At 48.2% G+C, this 26,263-nt stretch overlaps 1 protein-coding gene across 1 annotated transcript in view; it reads right to left on the bottom strand.

Moving 5' to 3' along the window:
* The window catches only part of TMOD1 (tropomodulin 1), a 91,954-nt gene that overhangs the window by 23,368 nt on the left and 42,323 nt on the right, over positions 1-26,263 (bottom strand). Inside the window, exons 3-8 of the mRNA XM_011939473.1 lie at positions 22,712-22,868; positions 16,014-16,133; positions 6,712-6,801; positions 5,366-5,496; positions 3,577-3,684; positions 506-649 (exon numbers count right to left, since the gene is read on the bottom strand). Of these exons, the coding sequence (XP_011794863.1) occupies positions 506-649; positions 3,577-3,684; positions 5,366-5,496; positions 6,712-6,801; positions 16,014-16,133; positions 22,712-22,868 (750 nt within the window). The remainder of the gene's footprint in view (positions 1-505; positions 650-3,576; positions 3,685-5,365; positions 5,497-6,711; positions 6,802-16,013; positions 16,134-22,711; positions 22,869-26,263) is intronic.

The following is a 26,263-nucleotide window of genomic DNA, read 5'->3' as shown; positions in this document are numbered from 1 at the left end:
GACAAACTGGAATTTGCTTAGAGAGTAATCTGAATGGTGAGGAAACTCAAAAGCCCCACTGAATGAGGGTGAATGAAGAAAACTGGGGATTTTAACCTGGAGAAGGAGAGCTTAGTGGTTCATGAGATCTGTGCAACAGATGTCCTGGGTGAAGCAGAAAACAGAGCTAAGCCCAACAAACAGGACTTACAGGGAGCTGACTTCTACCGGATATAAGGAAGAATGTGCTCATTGCCTAAGAATGGAAGTGGTGATGTTGGTAAGGAGTGTATCCTCCATCATGAGAGGGACTCAAGCAGAACTGGAAGAGCACACAGTGGGAGCGATGAAGAAGGAAGGTGAGCATGATAGAGGGTTTGAACTTTGGGGACCTTGGAGGTGCCTCAAAGCTGGGCTCTGAGCTTCCATCATCAGCAGTCTCAGCTCTGTTCAGCAGCATGGGAAAAACTGCAGGCCAGTGAGCTGCATGTAGTAACAGACCCGAGGAGACCCTTGCCCATCTCACCTGGTTGTCAATTTTCAGTTCCACCAGAGAAGTGTTGTATGGGAGGGCTTCCACCAGGCGCAGGATCCCAGCTCCAGAAATGAAGTTGGATTCCACGTTCAGTGTCTTCAACACCTTGTTCTCCTTGAGCATCTCAGCAAGGGCCTTGAAGCACAAGAGAAAGCAAGGATACCCATGAGTCACCCTGAGCAAGGCTGGAGGCCCCTCTGGGTAGGTCCTAAGACACCTAGGGGAACAGGAGGATGATCCCCACCACGTCCTTCACCAAGCACAACTCTGACTGTGTCTCTCCTCTCCTGCAACCCGCCACGGCTCCCAATCCCCTGCAGGAGAATTCTATGCTGCTTAACCTACATCCGAAGCTTCTATGACCTGGGTCTACTCCTGTATCCAGAATCAATTGTCACTGCTCCTCTTCAGTGGGGCTACTCGCAGCTCCCCATGCCTGCTCAGTGCTTTCCCACTTTGTCTCTGCCCTTTCTATTTCCCCTACCTGGAATTCCCTTCCCTTTCTGCTTCCCTGTCCAAGCTCTGCCCATCTTTCCAGGCCATTCTCAATGCGCCTTGCTCCAAGAGCTCTTGCTGACATTCCCCAGCTAGATGTAGCCTACCCTCTCGAATCCTCATAGAATGGAGCCGTACTTCCCTCATTATGGACCTTGGATTCCTCTATTAGGAGTTGTTTTCATACCGGCGTTGTCTCTGCCATTAGACTATATACTCCTGGTGGGCTGAAAAGGCATCCTATCTATCCCATGTTGCCCACAGTACCCAGCACATAGTAGGCCCTCAGGCATTGTTCATTGAGTGACCAGTGGAGTCTCAACCTCCTGTACATACTCCTCACTTGTCTCTTTATTGGCCTGTGGAAATTCCTTGGAGACATGGTTTTCTTCATCTGAGCATTACAGAGCAGAAGAGGGAAGCCTGGGAAACCACCCACTGGGCAAGTGACCAGGGCAAACTGGAGAAGAGGAGCTTAGGTGGCCCCTAGCACGGTTCAGAAGAACTCAGCCAGGGGGTGTAGATGACAATCAGAGCCTCTGAAGGAAATGAGGTAATTAGCAGTTGGTGGAAATGATGTGTCATGGAGGAAAAAAGACACCAGCAGCTGACAGGACATACTGAGCAGTGGGCCCCGCTGTCTGAAAGGACGCTCTGAGCCAGGAATGCCTACCCCATCGCCCCTGCCTTGCTGAGACCTGCTGAGAGGCTAGCTCCCAGAAGCTCTCTGTTTTGAAATCATCGCCCCCTCCTCAGTGCCCTTCACTTCAGTGTGCCCCTGGGATGGCATGGCAGCTTTCTCTGTGATGATGTCTCTGACTTGGCTGGCACTCCTGAGGGAAAGGACCCAGCCAGAGTCCTCTCTGTATCCTCCACCAGAACCCTCCTGCTCCCAGGAGAGGCCTGGCCTGGCTTAATCAAATCTAATTAAAAACAAAACAAAACAAAACAAAATAACAACCAGTAGGCAATCCACCAGGCTGATCCAACTGGACATACTGGTGGCTGAGCAGGTCCTGGAGGCCCTGTCTTGCCAGGTGTTAACTCCTTGTATGCTGGGTCCCAGTGGAGGAACTGGGGCCCAGGAGAAAAGCTAAGGCAGGCAACGGGGGCACTGACAGAGCTCTGGCAGCCTGATTTACCAACTGGCCCAGAAGCATCTGAGTGTTCGACATGGGCATACTGGTATGCACGGGCTGATATCAGCTGTTGGTCTGGCAGAGTCCATGCCCAAAAAGCATTTGTGGACTTGAGCTGAGGGCCAGCGGGGACGTGCTTGGTTTCTGACCCATGACATAGTAGCATACAGGGCATGTGGCTTTGCCAGCTGTGTTCCTATGGGCAAGGAACCATGGAGATCTGAGGTCAGAGGTCATCAATCCAGAGGTTCCCCACTGACAGCAATGAGAGACTGTGAGCTATTTCTATTATTTCAAAAATATGAAAGAACGCTGTCCTACCTATTTTAAGAATCAGAAAAAAATTGATTGCTACAGAATGGTTAATTACGAGCCCTGATAAACTAGCTTCTGCCCTTCTTGCAGGAATCTAGCTTTGCAGTAATCACACTGTACTGTTATCCTTTAGTTGTCTGCTTGGCCAAATGGACCAGAATCTTTATAAAAGTGGAAGCTGAGACTGTTCGGTCACAATTGCATTCCCAGAACCTAATTCAGTGTTGGGCACAGAGAGACTCTTAATACATACGTGCTGGATGTTTAAAAAGAAGAGTTGATGGCTACTTCATAGTAAGTACAATTTAGTTTGATCAGAAATATCTTTTGAGACTTGGTAAAATAAAATTGGTCATTGGGACCTGCTGATGAAACTATTTTTTTTATTTTTATTTATTTATTTATTTTGCAATGGAGCCTTGCTCTGTTGTCCAAGCTGGAGTACAGTGGTGCAATCTTGGCTCACTACAACCTCTGCCTCCTGGGCTCAAGCGCTTCCCCTGCCTCAGCTTCCTGAGTAGCTGGGATTACAGGCGTGCACCACCACACCCAGGTAATTTTTATACTTTCAGAAGAGACAGGGTTTCACCATATTGGCCAAGCTGGTCTCAAACTTCTGACCTCAAGTGATCCACCCATCTCGACCTCCCAAAGTGCTGGAATTGCAGGTGTGAGCCACTGCGCCCAGCCAAAACCATTGATTTTAGAGATGGAGAAACTGAGGAACAGGGAAGGGCAGGCCCTTGTTCTAATATGATGTGCCGAGTGAAGAGAGAGACAGATGTAGGGGTCATGTGACTACACTGGAATTGCAGGTCCACCTCTCACTTGCTGTGTGACTGGACAAAACAAGTTGCCTGACCTCTCTCAACCCTAGATTCTTTAAGTGCAAAGTGGGGAGACCTGCACATCTGAGACCAGAGGCAGTTGTGAGGATTGGCCAGGTGATGGCCATTCCCGCTACACCCCCTCATGGCTCCTGGTCCAGTGCCTTCCACTGTACCACACAGAGCTCTTTGTTAGTGGGATACAACCAGTCCTGAGGCCACATATTTCAACCCTTCTGTTTCAAGGCCCCCTATCCACAATGCAACAGAACATAAAGGTACATACATACGCCACGGGGTCATTACTCCGCGTCCCCACGATGCTGAACTTCTTCACATATGAGTTTTCTTTCAGGGCTTCTGCATATGCCTTGAGAGTGGGGATGGGGATATTCTGCACAAAGAAAGACAACAGAGAGAGTGATCACAAGCCTCACCTGGGACAGGCTGAAGCAGGTGGATAAGCCTGGCTCCTCACTGATTCCTGGCAAGTCTCTGGCCAAAAAGCTGAGTGGGCAAAAGATTCAGGCTTTGTCCCAGATGACTGAGATTTGGGGAGAACTTTCTGGTAAACAGATTTGGAAAATCCTCCCTGAAATTTTCAGATAAGACCTGTAACCTCTTTCTCTGTGTACTTGGGGGCCAGAGAAGAGGCAAAAATTAAGGCATGTAGTATTGTGCAAAGAGCTAGGACTGCGGGTGTGGGGAGGGGCTGGAACCTGGCTTTGGTCCCAGCGATCGGCCATGTTTCTGACTTGCTGTGTGTCTCCGTGAAAGCCTCTTCCCCTCTCTAGCCCTGTTTCTGGAAAACAGGTAAGGAGGTTGCATATGAATGCTGTTTAAGAGATGTCTACCCCAGGGGGTCTCTGCTCCGGCTGCACATCAGAGACTCCTGGGGAACTTCTACAAAATGGTGATGCTTGGGCCGGCCCAGAACAACAGAATCAGAATCTCTAGGGTCAGGCCTGGGCATTGGTATGTATTTTTTAATCTTCTCAGGTGAAAACCACTGATCTGGTTCAACAGGCTCACAGTGCAGAGGGGAAACTGAGGCCCAGAAGAGGCTAGGGGCCTCACAGAGAGATTCCATCCCTCATGCGGCCCTGAGGCAGCATTTGCTGCCAGCGTGCAGCATTCTCAATTGTGCCAATGTCTCCTACTGGGCACATGAAAGCAAACATGGCTGTGTTTTTACCAATCTCATTTCAGAGCGTCACTTTAGCTCCCGTGGGAGCAGAGCATGGGGAGGCCAGGTGGGGGTGAACACTAGGGCATAGGTTTCCAATCTGATGGTGCTGTGGGGCTGGCAGCTGCTTAAAAGAAAGTGGAGAAGGAAAGAAATGGAAGAGGCACATGGGAGGCTGGCTTCTAGTCTTACCCTCACCCCCTCCCAGAACTAATCTGCTGTTCTCCGGGCAGAGCAGGTGGGTGGGCAGCTGCATTTGTCTCTGAATTCTTCCTGCGGTGGCCTGTTCAGGGTGGGACTGCCTGCCTACCTGTCCCTCCCCTACCCTGGGATCACATGAGGAAATGTCCACAGAGAAAAGGGCAGACAGCTTGGGATATTGCTTTAGACATTTTGGCCAACAGCTCCCTTCTGTGGCTGTAAAACGAGGCTGAATATGAATGTGATACAGCAGCAGCAATGGTACAGGGGAAGGACCTGCCCAGGGCCTGTTACCCCCGAGCCTAGTGGGCACTGGACTTTTCCAGCCTTGAGATCCTGTGCAGCAGCGTGTGTCTGACTCATGATTTTCTCTCGGAGAATCTCTCAGTGTTTTGAATAACATGGCAGGTTTCCAGATTGAAGCTGGGTTGGCCCATGCGAAACATCTGGGCCTGATATCATCCGCAGAAAGAAACCAGGACTGCCAGATGCACTTGTTTACACTGCCCACCTCTCTTAAAGGCTCCCATTTGCAAAGGTTTTGTCCCTATTCCTGATGCAGAAGCACCCAGAGTCCAAACAGGACCCTGTTTACTCTGCACAGCCAACCCTGGACCACTTGTGTTTGGGTGACATGGTCCCCCCTCCCCCACCCACATGCAGGTAAAGTGAAATAAATGGACCTTACCCGGATATTATTGAGGTTAACTTCTTCAAGTTTTGGGTCGTTGTTCTTTATCCGTTCCAGCGTTTCCTCTACGTCTGTTGAATTTGGTTCTTCATCAGGCACAGGCTTGTATTGTGTGGGTTTAATCACACCTAGAGTGACCGATAAAAGGGAGGTGGCTCACAGAAACAAGGGGCTCACTTTCTGCCAACACAAAGATACTCTGGAAAGGAGCATGTGCAGACTTAGGGCACATGAAGGCTGCACATCGCAAGGACTGGGTGGGGGTACGGGGCACCACTCAGAAGAAGCCCTGCAAGGGAGCCAGGAGGCTGGGGTTCTACTTGGACTCTGCCTTTGACGTGCTGCAAGAACTGGGTGAATTACTGACACTCTCTGAACCTTGGGTCTTCATCTGTAAAGCAGGGCTAGTCATTTTACCGGGGCTCATGACCTCAGTGGGCTCCTGGGAGGCTAAGATGAAGCCCAGATGGGAAAGAAATGCATCAATCTTCCAGAGGGAGGAATAATTATATTTTGGCAGCCTCATTTCTGTTTGGGGCCAAAATGCCAGCTTTGGAACAATGCAGTGGAGTAATTAAGGCAATGCAATATTGGCACAGGAAAGGACAAAAGGGCTCATGAAACAGAGGAGGCACTTAGAAACAGACCCATGTGGATGATAAAGGCTGGGGCCCAAACCAATGGTGAAAGGATAAATCTTGCAAGGAATGGTGTTGGGACCACTGGATATCAATTCAAAAAACTGAAAGTTTGATCTCATCCCACAGCACACACAAACATGAACTCCAGGTAGATTAAGAAGTTGAATATAAGGCCAGGTGTGGTGACTCATGCCTGTAATCCCAGCACTTTGGGAGGCTGAGGCAGGAGGATCGCTTGAGTCCAGGAGTTCGAGACCAGCCTGGGCAATGGTGTGACCTCATCTCCGTACAAAATAAACAAAATTAGCCAGGCATGCTGGCATACGCCTGTAGCCTCGGCTACTCAGGAGGCAGAGGTGGGAAGATCGCTTAAGCCCAGGAGATCCAGGCTGCAGTGAGCCAAGATTGTGCCACTACACTCCAGCCTGGCTGACAGAGCAAGACCCTGTCTAAAAAAACAAAACGTTGAATATAAAAAGCAAATCTCTAAAACTTTTAGAGGAAAATATAGGAGAACATTTCTATAATATTGGGATAGAGAAGGCCTCTGTAAACAAGACACAAATCGCTGGAGACTCCAAGGAAAGGATGAACAGATTTGGCTACATAACGTGTTAAAACTTCTGCAATGAGCCAGAGAACATCAGTGAGTGAAGGAAGCAAGAAGCATGAGGTCCCTCCTGGGGGCGGGCGCATACTCACTGTTGAGCCCCTCCTTGTTCATGATGGAGCTGCTGCTCAGGGCCTGGTAGTACTGCTGGTTGCTCATGAGCGTGTGCATGCCCAGGATCGCTGCAGGGACAAGGGAAGGGCTCGTGATGCGCCTCTGCAGACAGAAGAGCCTCCTAGGGACCCACACCCAAACCCCGGGAACTCTGGCTCACAGAGGTGGCAAGAAACACTTGCACGAAAACTTCAACATTTTATTTTACTTTTACTCTCCCCTCTATTGATGTGACTCTGAAATCCCCAGCTCCAGCCCAGGCTGCTCTGCCCCTGGCCTCTGATTCCCTGATGTCCTGCTGGCACATCCACCTCAACGTGGCCAAACCAGAATGGCTCTTTCCAGCGACAGCCTCTTTCTGTAGAAGGCTCTCTTTCCATCTTGTCATCCTGCCTGTCCCTCAGGGTAAAACCCCAGGGTATGTGGCACCTTCTCCTCACAAGCTCATTTGACTATCCCAGTGTCTCTGAGATCCGTCTCCCTCCCATCCCATCATCTCCATCCTAGTGGAGGCCTGATCATTCCTTGGCTATATTGTCACAGCTGTGTCATCACTGGTGTCCTAGTCTTGGCCTTTTCCTATCCTCTACCTCCCAGCATGCAGCACAGAGCAGTTGGAAAGGTCTTTCTGGAAATGCCAACCTGACCTCATTGCTCCCATGCTCAGCCATTCTTTCATCCATTCATTTTTTCAACATATAATGAGGCCCACCCCAGCATTGTGTGCCAGGCTCTGGTGGGGACAGCGGAGAATAAGAAAGACTGGGTCTCCACTCATGGAGCTGAAAGTATGCTGGGGGAGAGAGGAGCCAAGCGAGTTTCCGCACAATGAAAAACCAGTGCAGGGTATGGTGAGTGTGGCAGAGGAAAAGTTCAGTCCTAAGACAGCATAAAAGAGGAACTTGGGATGGGAAGGAGGAGTAAGTGTTGGTCAAGTTAAGAGAAGGGCTATAGAACATTCCAGGCAGAGGAATGCAGGTGGGAAAGCCTCGAGGTTCAGAGAGTGGCAGGCCAGAGAGGGAAGAAGGTCAGGTTGGCATCTCCAGAAAGACTTTTCCAGCTGTTCTGTGCTGCACATTGGGAGGTGGACAGTAGGAAGAGGCCAAGGCCAGGACACCAGTGATGACACAGCTGTGACAATCACTGCTGGGGGAAACAGGATGGAAGCTCGATATGCGGCAGTAATAATCACAAGCATGGCAACGCCACCGCTCTCACTAAGCACATGCTTGGTGCCAGGGAAGACACTTTATATCCATCATTCCCAATTTGGTTGCACACTGGAATCACTTGGGGATCTGTCGAAATTCCTGATGCCCAGTCCCACCCCAGACCAATTAACCTGAAATATCTGGGGATGGAGCTCAGGCACCTGCATTTTTAAAGCTCCCTGGATGGTTCCAATGAGCAGCCAAGGTTGAGAACCATTGCCTGACTCTCCCCTCCTTGATCTGCCCAATAACCTTCTGGAGTAGATTTTCTTCACCTAGGAAAGGTCAGAGTCTACAGGGTCTTCTAGGCTGAGTAAGGAGTTCGGGTGTCTTTTCCTAGGAACAGCCTGAGAAGCCATCGAAGGCTTGAGCAGGAAGTGGGATGGTCTGACCTGAGTTCTGACTACTGTGTTGAGAACTGACTACAGAGGGGAGAGATGGACGTGGCTGCAGAGCCGTGAGGCTGTTGCAGCTGTCCAGATGGGAGAACGGTGACTTGTAGAGCTAAGTCCAAATCCAGAGCCTGGCTTCACAGGCCCTCCCTGGGCCGGTCCCACCTCAACAGTGTTGTTGCACTCCCCCTCTCAACAGCTTCTCTGCTCCAGCTACACAAACAGTCCCTGCTCATAGCTGCTCCTGCTTTTGCTAGTGCTCTCCCTTCTGCTGGTGATTCTCTGCACCCACTTGACTTGGAATTTTAGATAAACAACAATTTTTTTTTTTTTTTTTGAGATGGAGTCTCACTCTGTCACCCAGGCTGGAGTGCAGTGGCGTGATCTCGGCTCACTGCAAACTCCGCCTCCCGGGTTTAAGGAATTCTCTGCCTCAGCCTCCTGAGTAGCTGGGATTACAGGAGTGTGCCACCGCATCCAGCTAATTTTTGTATTTTTAGTAGAGACGGGCGTTTCACTATCTTGGCCGGGTTGGTCTTGAACTCCTGACTTCTTGATCCACCCGCCTCGGCCTCCCAAAGTGCTGGGATTGCAGGCGTGAGCCACCTCACCTGGCCAACAACAAATTTTTTTTAGCTAAGTATGCCCCATTCAATATTGGGACATATTCATTGTTCTCTGAAATTTGAATTCAATTGAATATCCTATATTTTATCTAACAACTCTACCTCCCTATCCTTCAAGACTGGGAGTAACTCTTCCTCCTCCAGGGAGTCTTCCTGGATTCCCCCTCTCCCTCTCTAGTCCTCCCACAGCACCTGGTGTATGCATCAGAGTCTATCTGGCATTAGATATAACTAGATACACCTGTGTTTCTGCTACTAGACTGTAGGCTTCTGGAGGTCAGACAAGGATATTCCCTCTTCCACCTCTCCCTGAATATGGTATTTGGCAAATATTTGGTGATGATTTTTAAAAAATACCCAAGTCATTTGATTAGATATGGTTTCCTGTTAGAGAGACAAATGGGAGCCCTTAATGAAGAGTCAGGAGACACAAGTTCCAGCCCTGACCATGCCCCTGATGTCAGTGTGACCTTGGGCAATTCCCCTCCCCTCTCTAGGCTTTAACCTCCTCTTTCCAATGAGAGGTTGAGACAAGACCAGTGGCTGTCTGTCAAGGCTGCACACATGGATCACACAGGGAGCTTTAAGACCATATCAGTGCCTCTCTCCATTCTGGACCAACCGATCAGAACCTCCGGATTTTTTTTTTTTTTTTTTAATTTTTGGGACAGAGTCTCGTTCTGTGGCACAGGCTGGAGTGCAGTGGCGCAATCTCGGCTCACTGCAACCTCCACCTCCTGGGCTTAAGCAATTCTCCTGCCTCATCCTCCCAAGTAGCTGGGATTACAGACACGTGCCACCATGTCCAGCTAATTTTTGTATTTTTAGTAGAGATGGGGTTTCGCCATGTTGCCCAGGCTGGTCTTGAACTCCTGACCTCAAGTAATCCACCTGCCTTGGACTTCCAAAGTGCTGGGAATACAGGCATGAGCCACCATGCCCGGCCAATTTTTTTTTTTTTTTTCAAATCTCCTCAGGTGATTTTTGTTGCTGAGTGAGAGTCAAAAACCACAAGATGAGATGATCTCAAAGTCCCTTCTGTTTCTCACATTCTAAGATTCTTCTCTGCTAAAATTAGACTTGCTTGTTCATCACTAAGAGAACTGGTGGGGAGAGAGGCATCTGCATTTTTTCAAGCTCTCAGGGTTTTAATTTAAGCTGCATCTACGTGGGCAACAGGAGCTGAGGCCCGAGTCAGCAGCAGGTGAATCAGATCACCACGAAGGAGTCCCATTCTGGGGCAGGCTCTCCAACTCCCACAGAGCAGCTCAAGGGGGTTCTGGGATGTGCTGGGTTTCAGGCTTGGAAACACAGTTCATACAGGTTTTGGGGGATCATGTAAAAGACGTAGCCTCATATGGCTGGCTGGTGTGGCTTAAAGTGGAGAGAGGTGGAAAATAGAAAGTGCCTTTGGCACACAGATGCCAGCTTCCTGTGATGGTCTAGAAAGAGGGATGGAGGTGGCGAAGTTGTAAGAGACTGCCAGGAGACCAAGAGGAAGGAGACCTGTGTTTCAGTCTGAGCCTTGGTATGAATTTTCTGGGTAACCCTGTAGTCACTTCCTTTTTGGGGGCAGGGGGGCTCAGTTTTCTCACTTGTAAAGTGGAGTGTTTGAACTGATCTCTTACCTACCCATAGGACTTAGCGACACAACAATTTCTTATGTTTTTATCCTGTTTGACTTTTACAGTAAGTATCCAGGGGCTGGGCACGGTGGCTCATGCCTGTAATCCCAGCACTTTGGGAGGCCGAGGTGGGTGGATCTCTTGAGGCCAGGAGTTCGAGACCAGCCAGACCAACATGGTAAAACCCCTAAAAATACAAAAATTAGCAGGGCGTGGTGGCGCACACCTGTAATCCCAGCTACTTGGGAGGCTGAGGCAGGAGAATTGCTTGAACCTGGGAGGCGGAGGTTGCAGTGAGCCGAGATCGCGCCACTGCACTCCAGCCTGGGCAACAAAGTGAGACTGTCTAAAAACCAACACATACACAAACGAACAAACAGCATCCAGGGTAGCTGTGGTAGACCCCCCATCCCCAACTTTTCCAGCAAACTCAAGACGGAAATGTTTTGCCAAAACCATACAGCAAGGACTCTCGTGGCTTTTAAGTTCGTATTCTCATTCACTAGCTCACTAGCAGTTCTAAGGTTCTAAAACTTCCCCTTGACTTTGGCGTCTTAAGGACAGATAACATATATTCATTCTAGGAGGTGATTTATGTTAACAGCAGGGCTAAGAAGAAATAAAACAATTTTGCAGCTCAGAGGAAATTAGAATTCCAAAAAGGAAGGATGAAAAGAAGAAAGGAGGGAAAGAGGAAGGAAGGAAAGAAGGAAGGGAAGGGCCCAGCTAGATTTCCATTGATGCGCAGAATGCCTGGGGCTAGTATTACCTTCTGTCAGCCCCAGGCACAAAATCGCGACTTTCCCTCTCACTTGGTTTTGTGCCACACTCCACATCGCCAGGAATGAGTGACGGGAGAAAACGGCACATCAACATTGCCTGTTGCTTCATTCTTTGTAGATACTGGCAAGGCTGAATTTAGCACTGGGGAACTTGAGGTTTTTTTTTTTTTTTTTTAAGTCTAGATCTTCCTCAAAACTCAAAAAGGACTATTTTTGAACTCTGAAAAAGAACATTGAGTTCTGTTTCCTCTCCCTGCCTTGGCAGAGTTCACTCATTTGGTAATTCCACTCAGGACGCAGGGAGATAACAGCACACATCCCCGGCTCCTCCAGCTGCCAGCTGCTCGGGCTGGCTCTGGGCAGATGGCTGGAAGATGTTCTCCTGCATCCCAGGGACAGGTGGGAGAAACTGGCTCCGGTCCAGGACTTGGACGCAGTTGAACTGCTCCTGGATAAGATACACCCTGCCACTGGTAGGGTAGCAGGACAGGTGCCTACGCACACGGAAGTAGCCAGAAACCAGGGGGTGGTCTGGCTAAGCCTGCCTCTGATAGCCGCAAGACCCCCAGGTTGCCAACTGCCCTTGGGGGTGAGTGGCCCGAGGCTGTCCTATCTAAAGGATGAGTCTCCCTACCCCACTTCCTTCCTGGGTCCTGCCCCATCTGAAGGGTCCCTAAAGGCCAGCCAGCATCACCTCCCTGAGTGTGCAGAGGAGGAACTGGGAATTTTAAGTGCTTGCTGATTCCCAGCAGCCTCTGATCTACAACCCAGGGCTATGTGCCAAGAACTTAGCCCTGCCAGGAACCTGTGCACTCTGCTTGCCACCCAGCAGGGACACTTTTAATGTTGAAATCTACACGTTTAAGTGATAAAAGATTTTAAGGTTAAAAAAAATGCATGTTTCTCCTCTGTCCTCCTTATCACCTCCTGGGCCTCTCAAAGGCAAGGACTGGCTCTGGTTCATCCTAGTTTACAGTAGGAGTTCAATAATGCGCACTGGCTTAAGGAGCAGTTAGGTAAATGCATGAGTGATGCACCTCACCTGTGTCAAACGTAAGTTAGGCGGGCACACCTGAGCGTGCCCTCCAGGCTCCTGCCATCACCAGAGAGCAAGCTTGCCTCGCCACTCTTGCAGAGCACACGGTTCAGAGGGACCTGCCCTCCCCAGCCCGGAACCGCTGCTCCTGCCGCTCTCTAGCCCTGGACCTACTCCGCACTTTCTCACTACTACTCTTCTGCTCCTAAGCTCTTCTCCATAGCTCTTCCCTGGTCTCCCCCAGCCCTACCCCAAGTGCCCGCCTCACACACTGTACTGATTCTGTTCAGACGCTCATTCTCATCTGTCATTTCATACTTACCTGGTGTTTGTTTAACATAGACTCTGTGAGGGTGGAAATTGGGCTGTTTACTTACCATTCTTTTGCCATGGCCTAGTCCAGAGACAATGGATGGCGCTGACTGCGTGTGTGAGTGAGCAAGCAAGAGCTGAGCTGATGGAAATGTTCCACCTGGGAGACAGGCCATACCAACTACAGGTGACCTGGATGCCCCATGTCCTCCTCTCCCTACTATTCTTCCTCCAGTGAGTCACCCACACTCTTGGCCCCAGCCACCCACCCTGTGAAACAGACTCCAATCACCCACCACTCTGGTGGGCCTGCTCCGCCTAGCACCTCCAACACCATGTTCGAAGTCCAGCCTTCATCTCATGCGGCGTTTCTGAAGTCAGCTCTCGGCAGAGCACTCCTCATCAGCCACCCAGCCTGTTTTCTATTGCCTCCGGCCAGAAAGCCTGGAACAATCTCAGCTGCTCAGCCTCTGAGCCGGCACTAGGAACAGCTGGGCTCTTGGTAAAGCTGCATCTCAGATGCAATCCCACAGCTCTGCCCAGGCCCCAGCCTCATCCAGGGCCTGCCTCCTCCATTCGCCCATCCTGCAGAACACCCCCCCTCTCCACTCAAACCCCTGCTCCCATCTAGCTTTCCCTCATGCCTCTAGTCCAAGTTGCATCTCCTTGGAGTGGCATCCATAGCCTTTCCTAATGTGAGCCCCCCAGTCCCCAGCCAACTTCTCCAGCCTTGCCCATCACCCTCTGTTGCCTACCCTCTGTGCTCTGTGTCCTCCCCTACCCTGAAGGGCTTTGCTCAGGTTACACTGGGCGATGATGCTGCACATAGGCCCTAGAATGAAGCTGCCTGGGTTTAAATCCTTTGGGCAAGGCATTTAATGACACCTTGCCTACTTTCTCCATCTGTAAAATGGGGACAGTAAAAAAATTTCCTTCATAGGATTGTTTTGGTCCATAAATGCAACAAGGTCTTGAGAGCAACTCACATAGAACCTGGGACATGGTAGGTGGTCAGAAATGTTCAGTCCCTCCTTCCCCAGAGATGCTGCCACCTTTCAAATGTCCAACATCAAATGATAGGCATCCAAGGTTAGCCAGTTAACACTGGTGTAGACTTACAGCTCCCCTCTCCTTCCCAGACATTGGCAGGGTATTGTATGGTTACAGATAACAACAAATAGCCATGCCAACAAAAATAAAGAGAAATAGTTTCAAGAAAGCAACACAGAAACGTAGCACACGGTTGCAGCTCTGATTTGGCACAGGAACCGCAGGAGCCGGCAGTTGTGACAGCAGTCATTTGATGATCCCTTTGAGCCGCCTAATGAAGGGAGTGACGTCATGGAGGGTGATTGGAGGAGAAAGTCCAGGGTAAAAACAGCCCCAGTCCAAGTGGAGATGCCGCACCAAGGCATCAGCCACCTCCCTGCCTCACAGATTAACCTGAACCCAAAGGACACCCTTCGGGGAGATGGTTTGGTTGAAGTGTGATACATAATATATGGGCTCAATGAAGGATCTACTGTGACTCATATGGCTTCTGACAGAATAAATCCCTACCCTAGCAAACTAGATTCCAGAGTTAAGTGCTACCTTCCCATCTGGGTGAAGCACTCACTGCTTCTGTACTTCATAGTGAAAAGGAAAACCATTCTCTCTCAGTGCCAACACCCTTCAAGCCATGCTCTTTGTCCTTCAAATTCCCTGTCTCCTGAGGAAAGGGCTGTCTGGACTTGGGGTCTGCACACTGGCTGTCCACATTCACTCCTCATGTCCCCCAGACCTGGCTTCACCTGTCACCACCCAGAGTGCCTTTTGTGTACAGTTGAGTCTTCTCACTGCCCCTGCACATCCCCCAGTGGCTCCCCCACCCCTGCACGCATGTCACCAAGGTCATGCACAACACCACTCACAAGTCGCAGAAGGCAGCTATGGCCGGCCAAGTCCCTGGTGCTGGTGCCCTCCCACCTCCACCGTGGCCTCTGGTCTCACATGCCTCTGAGTCTCCTGGCCAGCCCTGAACCCTCACTCTGTCTCTGTGGCTCCTGCATCCGATTCTGCCCATCTTGATTTGGCCTTTGGTTCTCAGCTAATTTGTGGCTAACTGATCCACATTCTAGCTTTGCCCCATTTCTACGACTTGGCCCCCCACCCCCACCGCCCCCCTCCCCACTGCCAAAGGCTTCTACGAGGGCTTCCTTGAGCTTGACAACACTAATGATGCCCAAATCTCTGTCCTGAATGGGAACCCCCTGTAGCACTCCAGACCTTCCTATACAACTGACCCCACTTGGGTGCCCCACAGGTGCCTCAAGTGCCACAGGTTGTAAACTGAACTCTGTATCTCCCCTCTTCCTGCTCCTCCCTTGCCGTCTGTCACTAATGGCACCGACACCACTTAGTGTCTGAGGTTACCCTGCTTGACTCTTCTACCTCGCTCTCACAGCGAATCAGTCACAGGCATCTCCTTCTACCCTCTCCCCTGCCCACCTGCCTCGAGGCTTTCCCCACCCCGCCCACCCTCCTGCCATCACCTGGGCTATGATTAGCAGTCTCCAAGCTTGCGGAATAAAAACCCACCCACTCCCTGTGTCAGGGAGCACAGGAGGTGGGGAGGGAGTGTACAGGGTGCCGACGTGGCCAGAGCCTGACCCTCCTGGGGATGGAACACCACCGGCAGTGGGACAGAGACTAGACAGGAGCAGCAGGGAAGTCGGGGGAGGTGGGGAGGGGGGCAAAGGGCTCTGAATATCAGGCCACCTTCTGGAGTTTTGGGGGTAGTTTGTGAAGATCGTATGGAAACACACATGAAGATGGAGGGCGTGGGGCAAATATGCAATATACAAGGGTGACCCCTCAAAGCCCGGCTCGCTGAGCCGACTGCAGGCAAAGTGCAAAGTTGTAAAAATCGAGCCCTTAGTGAACCTCCCAAGCCAATGACACTAGAGGCCTCTGTCTGTTTTCCCTCTATCCTCTCTTCCCAAGTGACTTGGACAGGATTCAATGCAAATGGCTGGGAAAGGGCGTCTGTGGCCTCTCCCTGAGATACAGCCACATCCCTCTGGCATGGGGTCTCATGGCAACAACAGATGGCTCCCTGGTGTGGTGGGTTTGTGTGGTTTTATCTCTGTTTTCCTTGTTTCGGTTTTTGAGAATGGATTTTTGTTTTAACACTCTCTCCTCTAGTTCTTAGAAATAGAGAAGGTGTTCATGCTAAAATGAGCCCTACAAGGCTCCCTGCAGATGTGGGTCAAATCCTTCTGGAGGATGTGGAAAGCTCCTGGAACGCCTCTTACCTGCAATGTCACAGAGTTCTGCATCCGAAGCATTTGCCAAGGCTTCCTCCAGCTCCGGTTCCAGCGTCACACTTTCCAGCACAGGATCCATTGGCTTCTGCTTAGGAACCCAGACCTTTCCTGCAAACACAGAGGGGACCTGTTACAGGAGTGGCTGCAACGGAGCAGCCTCTGGCGATGGCCCTGCGTGGACCAGAGCCCTGTGGGTCCCTCCATGCTGAGAGTCCCTTCAGGTTTCTCCCTCTGGGGACCAACTTCCCCAAAGAACAGGAATCAGGGATCTCCAACACAGCACCCCTCACACTTGACAAGAATGATTTTATAACTTGGTCCAAGCCAACTACCCTCTATCAAAAGCATTGGTCATGACCAAACAATCTGTAAGTAGGAAAAAAATATCACAGAAAAATTTCATAGAATGCCAGGGTCTGGGATACCCTAACCAAAGATTCTGAGACCTTGGGGAAATGAGAGAAAAATATATAAACATTTCTAAACAAATAAATAAAATATGAAAAGGGAGAAAAAATGCATCCTTGCCTCATTATCATATTTTTAAAGTGTCAGATTCATAACGGAATGAGGGGAGTAAAGAGGTACATATGAGGATGGTCACCGTCATGCCCACACACAGGAATTGGCGAAGAAATTATGGTGCATCCATACAATGGACTTCCAGCAGTTAGTATAAAGGATGATGGCGATTGCTACTTACTAAGAAGGAGAATGCCTAGGACAAATGTTGTTTGAAAAAGGCAAACTTACAAAGTAGCATGAACAATTTAATTCCATTTATGGGAAATTGCATATGTGTATTTATTTACTCAACAACATTTATTGAGTGCCTCTTATGTGCCAGGCACCTTCCTGGGGGCTAGGGGACAGCAATGAGTAAAATCCTCAAGAGTTTCTGATGTAGTGAAAGGAGACAGATAATAAACTTACAAAGATATGGAATGGTATTAAGCATTATGGAGAAATATAAAGCAGGACAAGGGCCTAGAAGATGACAGGGTGGGATGTGGGTGGGGTGGGCACCGCTGTTTTGGGAAGGCTAGTCAGAGGACGCCTCACTGAGATGACAGCCTGTGACCTGGGACCTGATAGAAGTATGGAAATGAGCCCCTAAGATCAGGAACAAGACAAGGGTGCCCACTTTTACTGCTGCTATTCAACATTGTACTGGAAGTTTCAGTCAGAATAAACAGACAGGAAAAAGAAGTCAATGGAATCCAAACTAGAAAGGAATAAGTAAAATTGTTTCTGTTTGTAGGTGACATAATCTTATGTATAGAAAACCCTGAATTTCCACACCAAAAAACCTATTAGAACTAGTAAAGTCAGCAGTATTGCAGGGTACAAGATCAACATGCAAAAATTAGTGGTATTTCTGTACATCAACAATGAAAAATTTGAAAAGCAAATTAAGAAAACAATTTCATTTATAATACATCCAAAGAATAAAACTTGGGAATAAATTCAGCCAAAGGGGTGAAAGACTTGTACAATGAAAATTATAAAACATTACTGAAGGAAATTAAAGACCTAAGTGAATGGAACACTTAATAGTATTAACATGGCAATGCTACCCAAAGCAATCTACAGATCCAATGTAATCCTTATCAAAGTTCAATAGTCCTTTTCCCAGAAATAAAAAAGGTGATCCTTAAATTCTTATGGAATTACGGGCCACAAATGCCAAAACAATCTTGAAAAAAGAGCAAAATTAGAGCACTCATACTTACCGATTTCAAAACTTACTAAAAAGCTAAACAGTGTAGTGCTGGTGTAAGGATAGATAGATAGACAATGAAATAGAATTGAGAGTCCAGAAAGAAACCCAAACATCTATAGCAAATTGATTTTCAACTAGGGTGCAAAGTCCATTCGATGGGGAAAGAATAATTGCTTCAACAAATAGTATTGAGACAACTGAATATCCACATGCAAGAGAATGAAGTTGGATCCCTATTTCACACCATATGTAAAGCTGAACTCAAAACGGAATGACTTAAACATAAATTAAAACTATAGGCCGGGCGTGGTGGCTCACGCCGGTAATCCCAGCACTTTGGGAGGCCGAGGCAGGCGGATCACGAGGTCAGGAGATAGAGACCATCCTGGCTAACACAGTGAAACCCCGTCTCTACTAAAAATACAAAAAAATTAGCCAGGCATGGTGAAGGGCGCCTGTTAGTCCCAGGTGCTAGGGAGGCTGAGGCAGGAGAATGGTGTGAACCTGGGAGGCGGAGTTTGCAGTGAGCCGAGACTGTGCCACTGCACTCCAGCCTGGGCAGCAGAGCGAGACTCCGTCTCAAAAAAAAAAAAAACCTACAAAATTCAGGCCTGGCATGACTCATGCCTGTAATCCCGGCACTTTGGAAGGCTGAGATGGGCAGATCCCCTGAGGTCAGGAGTTCGAGACCAACCTAGCCAACATGGCAAAACCCCATATCTACTAAAAATACAAAAATCAGCCGGGCGTGGTGGTGCATGCCTGTAGTCCCAGCTACTCAGGAGGCTGAGGTAGGAGCATCGCTTGAACCCGGGAGGCGGTGGTTGCAGTGAGCCTAGATTGTGTCACTGCACTCCAGCCTGGGACACAGAACAAGACTCCATCTAAAAAAAAAACTATAAAATTCTTAGAAGAAAACATAAAAACATAAGGGTATGTCTCCATGACCTTAGAATTGGCAGTGGAGTCCTAGATATGATAACAAAAACATGAGCAACAAAAGAAAAAATAGATCAACTGGACTTCATCAGAATTTAAAAGTTTTGCGCATCTAAGGATACTATCAAGAAACTGAAATGACAATATACAGAAGGGGAAAAATATTCACAAATCATATATGTGATAAGGTCTACTATCTAGAATACAGAAAGAACTTTTACAACTCAACAACAAAAGGAAAAACAACCCAATTTTAAAATGGGAAAAAGATTTGAATAAACATTTCTCCAAAGAGGATATACATATGGCCAACAAGCACATGAAAAGATGCTCAACATCATGGCTCGTTAGGGAGATGCAAATCAAAACTACAATGAGATACCACTTCACGCCCATGAGGATGGCTACAATTTTAAAAAATGGAAAATGCATGTTAGCAACAATGTGGAAAACTGGAGCCCTCATACATTGCTGATTGGAGTGTAAAGTGGTATGGTTGCTATGGAAAAGACGTTTAGCAGCTACTCAAAAAATTAAACATAGAATTACTATATCATTCATCAGTTCCACCCCTAGGTATATACTCCCAAATAACTAAAAACAGGTATTCAAACAAATACTTGTACAGGAATGTTCAAAGCAGCACTAATCACAATAGCCAAAAGGTGGAAATAACTGACATGTCTATCAGTGGATGAATGGATAAAAAATTGTGGAATATCATTCAGGTATAAAAAGGAATAAAGTACTGATTCGTGCTACAACATGGATGAGTCTGGAAAACATTGTGCTCAGTGAAAGAAGCCAGACACACAAAGTCACATATTGTATGATTTCATTTGTAGGAAATATACAAAATAAGTAAACCCATAGAAACAGATTGGTGGTCACTAGGGGCTGGGGCAGAGGGAGTGGGAGAGTCATTAACTGTAATAGGTACAGGGTTTTATTTTGGAGCAACAAAAGTGTTTTGGACCTTGATAGAGGTGGTGGTTGCACAATGTTGTGAATTGTTCATTTTTAAATGGATAATTTTATGTTATATAAGTTTTACCTCAATTTACAAAATCCTACACAGTTCACAGTAGCTGTTGATGGAGGATAAGCTGAAGGGAGTGCAGGTGGAGGTACAGAGATGATTAGGAGGTCGGTGTAGGTGCAATACCAGGGTTGTAGTGGTGAAGGTTGAGAGGGAGTGGGAAGCGCATAGAGAAATGTCCAGAAAGATATTCCCTAAAATGGGATCAGTGCTTATTTTCAGTGAAGGAAATGATTTTGAATTACTTAGCTTTATTTTGTAAATTGTTTACAGCAAATATCAATTACCTCTATCAGCAAAACACACAACAGAATCATTTGGGGAAAAAATGTATCACAGCTTCTATTAATATCAGATTCCAGGGATCCAGAAAAGAGGAAAACATAAAAGGAAAATAAAATCCCTAAAAAGGAACTCAAGTATTCAAATGGCTAAAGCAACAGCTGAGATGAATATTCAATAAATATTTAAGACCTGTGGTTTATTATACCCCATAACAGGTTCCTCCAGTGAGGATGGCAACTCTGAGCCACTGTAAGAGGTACCTAGACTTCTTCCCTTCATCTTACTAGTGGCACGTGAATGTGATGGCTGGAGCTTCAGCAGCCAGATAGACCATGAGGGCAAAGACAGGTTGTAGGGGTGGCAGAATGAAAAGCTGGAAAGGGTTGTGATCCACGATGCTAAGCAATATGCCTTACTAGCCCTGGAATGCCTAGGGCAGGATTGATTTGTGTACCACTCAGACTCCCTTCCCCATCCCTCACACCATCCTCCAGGTCCTCCCCTGGGAGGGGTGTGGGTACGTGAGGAAGTGGACGACAGCAATGACTCACCCCACTAGGTAACCACCCAGGTCTGCTGCCCATCCCCACTCCCTGCCCTTGTCCTCACCTTCTCTCCTGCCATCCCCTCCAAGATCCCTGTGACCATGCACTCCTTTCAAAATTCAGAAGTTCTATAATCTAGATGCCCCTTAAGCCTCCCTGGACTTCCAGTTTTCAGAGAAACCCGGACTGAGCTCCAAGTCCAGGGTTTGGAATGGCTCGAAGTCCTCTGCACAATGTCTACCCCCTCATTTTATGAAGCAGCTACTTAGTGCCGGGCATTGTGAGAATACAACAGCGATACAGGGGTGCCAGCCATAGACGTGGACCCGGGGCTCACAATGCTTGCATTCTTAGGGGTGGAGGGAATGGAACAGACTGAAAAGAAATAATCAATTACACAATTAATTAATTAGAATTAGTGCTTTCATTCAACAAATATTTATTAGGTGCCTTCTATGTGCTACAGATTTATTAGGTGCTGGTGATGAACAAGACAGATATGGTCTTTGCACTTGTGTAGCTGATAGTCTAAGGAAGTAGTGCACAAATCCATTAAACATTTATTTAATTTTGGCTCATCTATTCATCCAACAACTCTCTACTCAACCCTACTATATGGCAGGCCTCGCGCTGGCTGCATGCTGGGATTATCACTTGAGCAAAAACAGCCCAAGTGGTTGCCCTCAGGGAGTTTACAGGCTAGTGAGAGAGAGAGATGAAAAATAAAGAGATGCTGATAAGATGTGAGTTGCTCTGAAGGACACACACAGGCTCCTGTGTTGGAAAATAACCAAGCGGGGGAGTTGGAGAGGGACTGCTGGTCCTGAACAGAGTAGACAGGGATGGTTTCCCTGAAAGAGAAGACTGTACAGTTGAGACCTAAAGGTCAATAACAACTAATACTTGAGTAGCATTCACTTCCTGCCAGATGCTGTTCTAAGCGCTTGACAGACATCTGAACTCACTTAACCTTCATTACGACCTCCTGAGGCTGGTATTTTCATCATTCCTGTTTTACAGAGAAGGAAACGGAGGCACAGTAGGTTAAAACATTTACATATGTTCACATAGCTAGTAAGTGGTAGTGCCAGGATTGCAGCTGAAATAGATCTAGCTCCAGGCTGCTTCTGACCTTACCAGGCAGGAGGAGCCAGCCATGAAGAAGACAGCATGGAGCTGGGCAGCAGGACCAGCACTCCAGGTGTAGGGAGTATGTGCAAAGGTCCTGAGGTGGAAAGTTTGAGAAGAGCAGAAGGAGGCCTATGGGACAATGGGATGAGGAGGGTATAGGAGGGGGCAGAGGGTTTGGAGAGCAATGGGAAGTCCTAGAAGAATGGATGATTAGGGAGGCCCTCTCTGTTCGCCTGGGGCCTTCAAGATGGCTTGCCTCAGGCTGGAGCAGAGAGTATAAAGGGACAGAGGAAGGAAGGGAAGCTGCAGCTGCCAGAGAGAGGAACTTTGGAGAAAGAGCAGAGATAATCCGGGTGGAGATCGTTAGTGCATCTCTAGTCCCTGATTTGCATAGGATGGTCCCTACTTAGGCCTCATACTTTTTTTGTTTTTGTTTTTGTTTTTGAGATGGAGTCTTGCTTTGTCGCCCAGGCTAGAGTGCAGTGGTGCAATCTTGGCTCACTGCAACCTCCGCCTCCGTAGTTCAAGCGATTCTCCTTCCTCAGCTTCCTGAGTAGCTGGGACTACAGGCCTGTGCCACCATGTTTGGCTAATTTTTGAATTTTTAGTAGAGACAAGATTTTCACCATGTTGGCCAGGCTGGTCTCAAATTCCTGACCTCAGGTGGTCTGCCTGCCTGAGTCTCCCAAAGTCCTGATGTCATTATTAACAGTTTCTTCTTTTACTCTCAAAACTGTCTAGGTTTGCATTTAAAAAAAAAATCAGGACATCCTAGTGAAAGAGGGTTTAGGGAAAAGTTTTGCTGATTTGAGTGGATAGGAGTCTTTCCTCAGTCTACCCCCAAAACTTCATGAAATCTACATCATCCATAGATGCTTTTGAAGTTGGGTTTGGGTGTTTTGGCCAGGCAGGGATGAGGACAAGGAGGCCCAATCACATTTGGCCCAACACAGGGCCTGGCATACAGTCAGCACTCAGTGGTGCATGGGGAGTGGCATATTATAACAGCAACATTGTTCAGTACCTCGTTTCTCCCCTGTGTAGGGGACCAGATCTTCTCGGTCCTTAAACTCCTTTGCTTGCTTTTCCAAGTGATCCAAGAGCTCCTCTCTTTTAAAGGGGCCCGTGGGCGCCTTGGTGGTCTGATCCTTCTGCCTCAGGCCTGCAGGCAGCAGTGCATTCTACAGTGAAGGTTGTGGGGGGCAGGAGAGAGAGAAAGAGAGAGAGAGAAAGAAAGAGTGGTCAGCTGCTGAAGACTTGCACTTCTCCAGAAACTCATCATCGAACAGCAGGGAACTCAGAGCTCATGGAATCCATGGTGTCCCTCATTTTACATGTAAGGAATCTGAAACCCCGGGACGGGGAGGGACTTGCCCAAGGTCAAAGGCAGACAAGGGGCAGAGAGAGGCTAGGACTCAGGTCTCTCAATCCTCCAGCGCATCCCTGCCTCTAACATTTTTGAAGGAGAGGAGGTGAGGGGTCAAGCAAGGCAGCCGACTCCAGCCTGAGCACAGAGGGCACTGAAAGAGCATCTGTTGAGTGATGAATATGATTGAGTTGTTGTTTGGATGCATAAAGATATTTACAGGAGTTGAGTTGAGTATCAAGTGGTTGGAGAGAGAAGAAGCCAAAAGGGGGTTGAGCTGGGGCCCTGGATGGAGAATCAGGCAGGAAGAGGCAGACCAAAAAAAAAGCTGGAGAAAGGCCCAGGAAAGCAGCGAGGTGAGCAGTGCCCTGCAGAGCTAAGAGGTGGACGGGGCATGCTTTCTGGCCACAGCCCCTGCTGGCTCTACCCGCTGCCTTCTAACCTCCTGACGGGTCTGTGCTCACGACACACTGGTGGTTAAATATTTTGAACGTCGCCCTTGGAGATGGGTATCTCAAGAAACATAACATCAACCAATTGTTCCCTTCTCTTCTTCAAACCTAAGCAGGCTTCTAGGTGTGGGCTTACTGCTAAAGCAGATTCCTATTAGGGGGGATTGGAGTTACTCTCATGGGCTTCACTTTAACTCAGGCCCTGGTACCTTAGGGAGTCAAAGAAGTTTATAGCTGCAAGGATGCTTGGAGACCATCTAGTACATACGCTCTCCCATTAGGGGAGACTGAGGCCCGGAGCAAGGAAAGATTTGCCCAAGGCGTTTCAGGACAGATCTAGAACAAAAACCAGGGTTCTTCTTCAGATCTACGGGAGCAGGATAATCTTCATTTCTAATTGTTGTGCGCTCCCTGTTCCCTGCATTTGCAGGGAATATATAGTGGGGAATACATGGGCGGCTGGTATGGAGAGAACATCACCCAAAAGATATGCACCTTCAAACGGACTAAATTGAAGTCATTCCACCTCCAACCTCTTTTTTCTTTTTTGAGATGGACTCTCGCTCTGTTGCGCCCAGGCTGGAGTGCCGTGGCGCGATCTCGGCTCACTGCAACCTCTGCCTCCCGGGTTCAAGCGATTCTCCTGCCTCAGCCTCCTAAGTAGCTGGGATTACGGGGGCCTGACACCACACCTAGCTAATTCTTTGTATTTTTAGTAGAGACGGGGTTTCACCATATGGGCCAGGCTGATATTGAACTCCCGACCTCAAGTGATCTGCCCACCTCGGCCTCCCAAAGAGCTGGGATTACCATTCCCAGCCCCACTTCCAATCTTTGTACCATCAAAATGCATATCTTCAGTCACTCTCACAAACTCCAAATCCTTTTCTGAAAGCCGCCTCTGTGAGGGGAATGTTATCAGGCATATGAAGATCACTGTGTGCCTGGCACGTAGAGGGATACAGCTTGGGAGGGAATATACGGAATACTGCTGTTTAAGGAATCCTTTTTTTTTTTTTTTTTTTTTTTGAGATGGAGTCTCCCTCTGTCCCTCTGTCACCCAGGCTGGAGTGCAGTGGTGTGATCTCAGCTCAATGCAACCTCCATCTCCCATGTTCAAGCAATTCTTCTGCCTCAGCCTCCCGAGTAGCAGGGACAACAGGCACACATCACCACACCTGGCTAATTTTTGTATTTTTAGTAAAGACGGGGCTTCACCATATTGGCTAGGCTGGTCTTGAACTCCTGACCTCATGATCCACCCGCCTCGGCCTTCCTAAGTGCTGGGATTACAGATATGAACCGCCACGCCCAGCCTAACTAATGCATCATTTTTTAAAAGGTGTACTATGCTTAACACCACAGTGCTGTTTCAGTAAGAGTCGTAGCTGTAAGATCAGGAGACCGGGGTGTGATCCTGCCTCTGGGAGGGTTGTAAGTGAGCAGGGCCCACCCAGCACAGAGACCAGACAGACAGACAATGGGCTTGGCAGGTGGTGCTGGTGTACTTGCAGACAGATTTAGGCCACGGATCAAAAGAGACACTGGGAGTTGGAGCTTTTTATGAGAGGATAGTAGGTAGCAAATCAAGGCCTGACTGACTTTGGGGTGGGGGGTTATCAGGAACATAAGTGATGCTTCACACATCCCAGTTTTCCTTAAGCAGCAGTTCTCAAGTATTATCCACCATGATAGGCAGGACAGGTGATGCTCCCAGGTGAACCATGCTTCTGTGGGCATGTCCCAGGTTTGATGGGACTTCCTGTAGCTAGCTGTGTGTGCCCATGCTTTCTATTCCACATCAGGGAGCTTACTGTGATGCAAGAGAATGAGACAATACCTCACTGCCCTGCAAACATCAATGTGTGACTGCCCATAATGAATAATCCAAACTCTTTGTGACATGCCTGCACTTCACATTTGACCCTACATCAGGCTTAAGCCCTGACTTGGAGTAACAATGATTCAACTACACAATCTTGGGCAAGTCCCCTCAATCTCATCGTGCCTCAGTTTCCATGGCTGTAAAATGCAATAAAGAGAGTTGCTCTCCCATAGAGTGGTTGAGAAAATTAAACTAGATAATGCAGAAAGTGTGCTTAGCACAGCACCTAACACGGTGAACGGTCAGAAATGGTTACTTAGGATCACTTCTATTGTTACATAATCAGGTAAAATATATGTTAACAGGAGATTGGTTACCCAAATATATATGTTTAGCAGGGAACGCATTATCCAAGGATAAATGCAAAAAACTAAAATACACAATTATAAAATGAATTAAGCACTGAAAGCAAGTGCTCATGCTTCTTAAGGATCCCCACAGGGAAGGCCTACAGATTTTCATTACCATAAAGGGTTTTAATGGCAGTAAGATGCTGGGGCATGTTCTGGCCCCAGAAAGGCTAAGTATTGCGATAGAAGAAATTCAGGGGTTGTAACTGAGGGGATAAGGGTTTGCAAACTCTCATCTCTTTTCGAATCTATCTGGTAGAGGCCACGGATTTAGTTAAAGTACAGTTTTTCAACCTCAGCACAACTGACATTCTGGGCTGGATACTTCCTTGTCGTGGAGGCCGCTCTACCGGCCGCTCTACCCACTGGAGATTGTTTAGCAGCCTCTCTGCTCTCTACCTCCTAGATTCTAGTAGCACTGTCCCCCCAGTTGTGACAACCAAAAGTGTGGCCAAACATTGCCACATTTCTTTTATTTTCTCTCTTTCTCTCTCTCTTTCTCTCTCTCTTTCTTTCTTTCTTT

This window comes from Colobus angolensis, unplaced genomic scaffold (genome assembly GCF_000951035.1).
Source record: "Colobus angolensis palliatus isolate OR3802 unplaced genomic scaffold, Cang.pa_1.0 Scaffold181, whole genome shotgun sequence".
Taxonomy (NCBI): Eukaryota; Metazoa; Chordata; class Mammalia; order Primates; family Cercopithecidae; genus Colobus; species Colobus angolensis.
The sequence above is the reverse complement of the archived record's forward strand: the minus strand, read 5'-3'. Positions and strand labels throughout refer to the sequence as shown.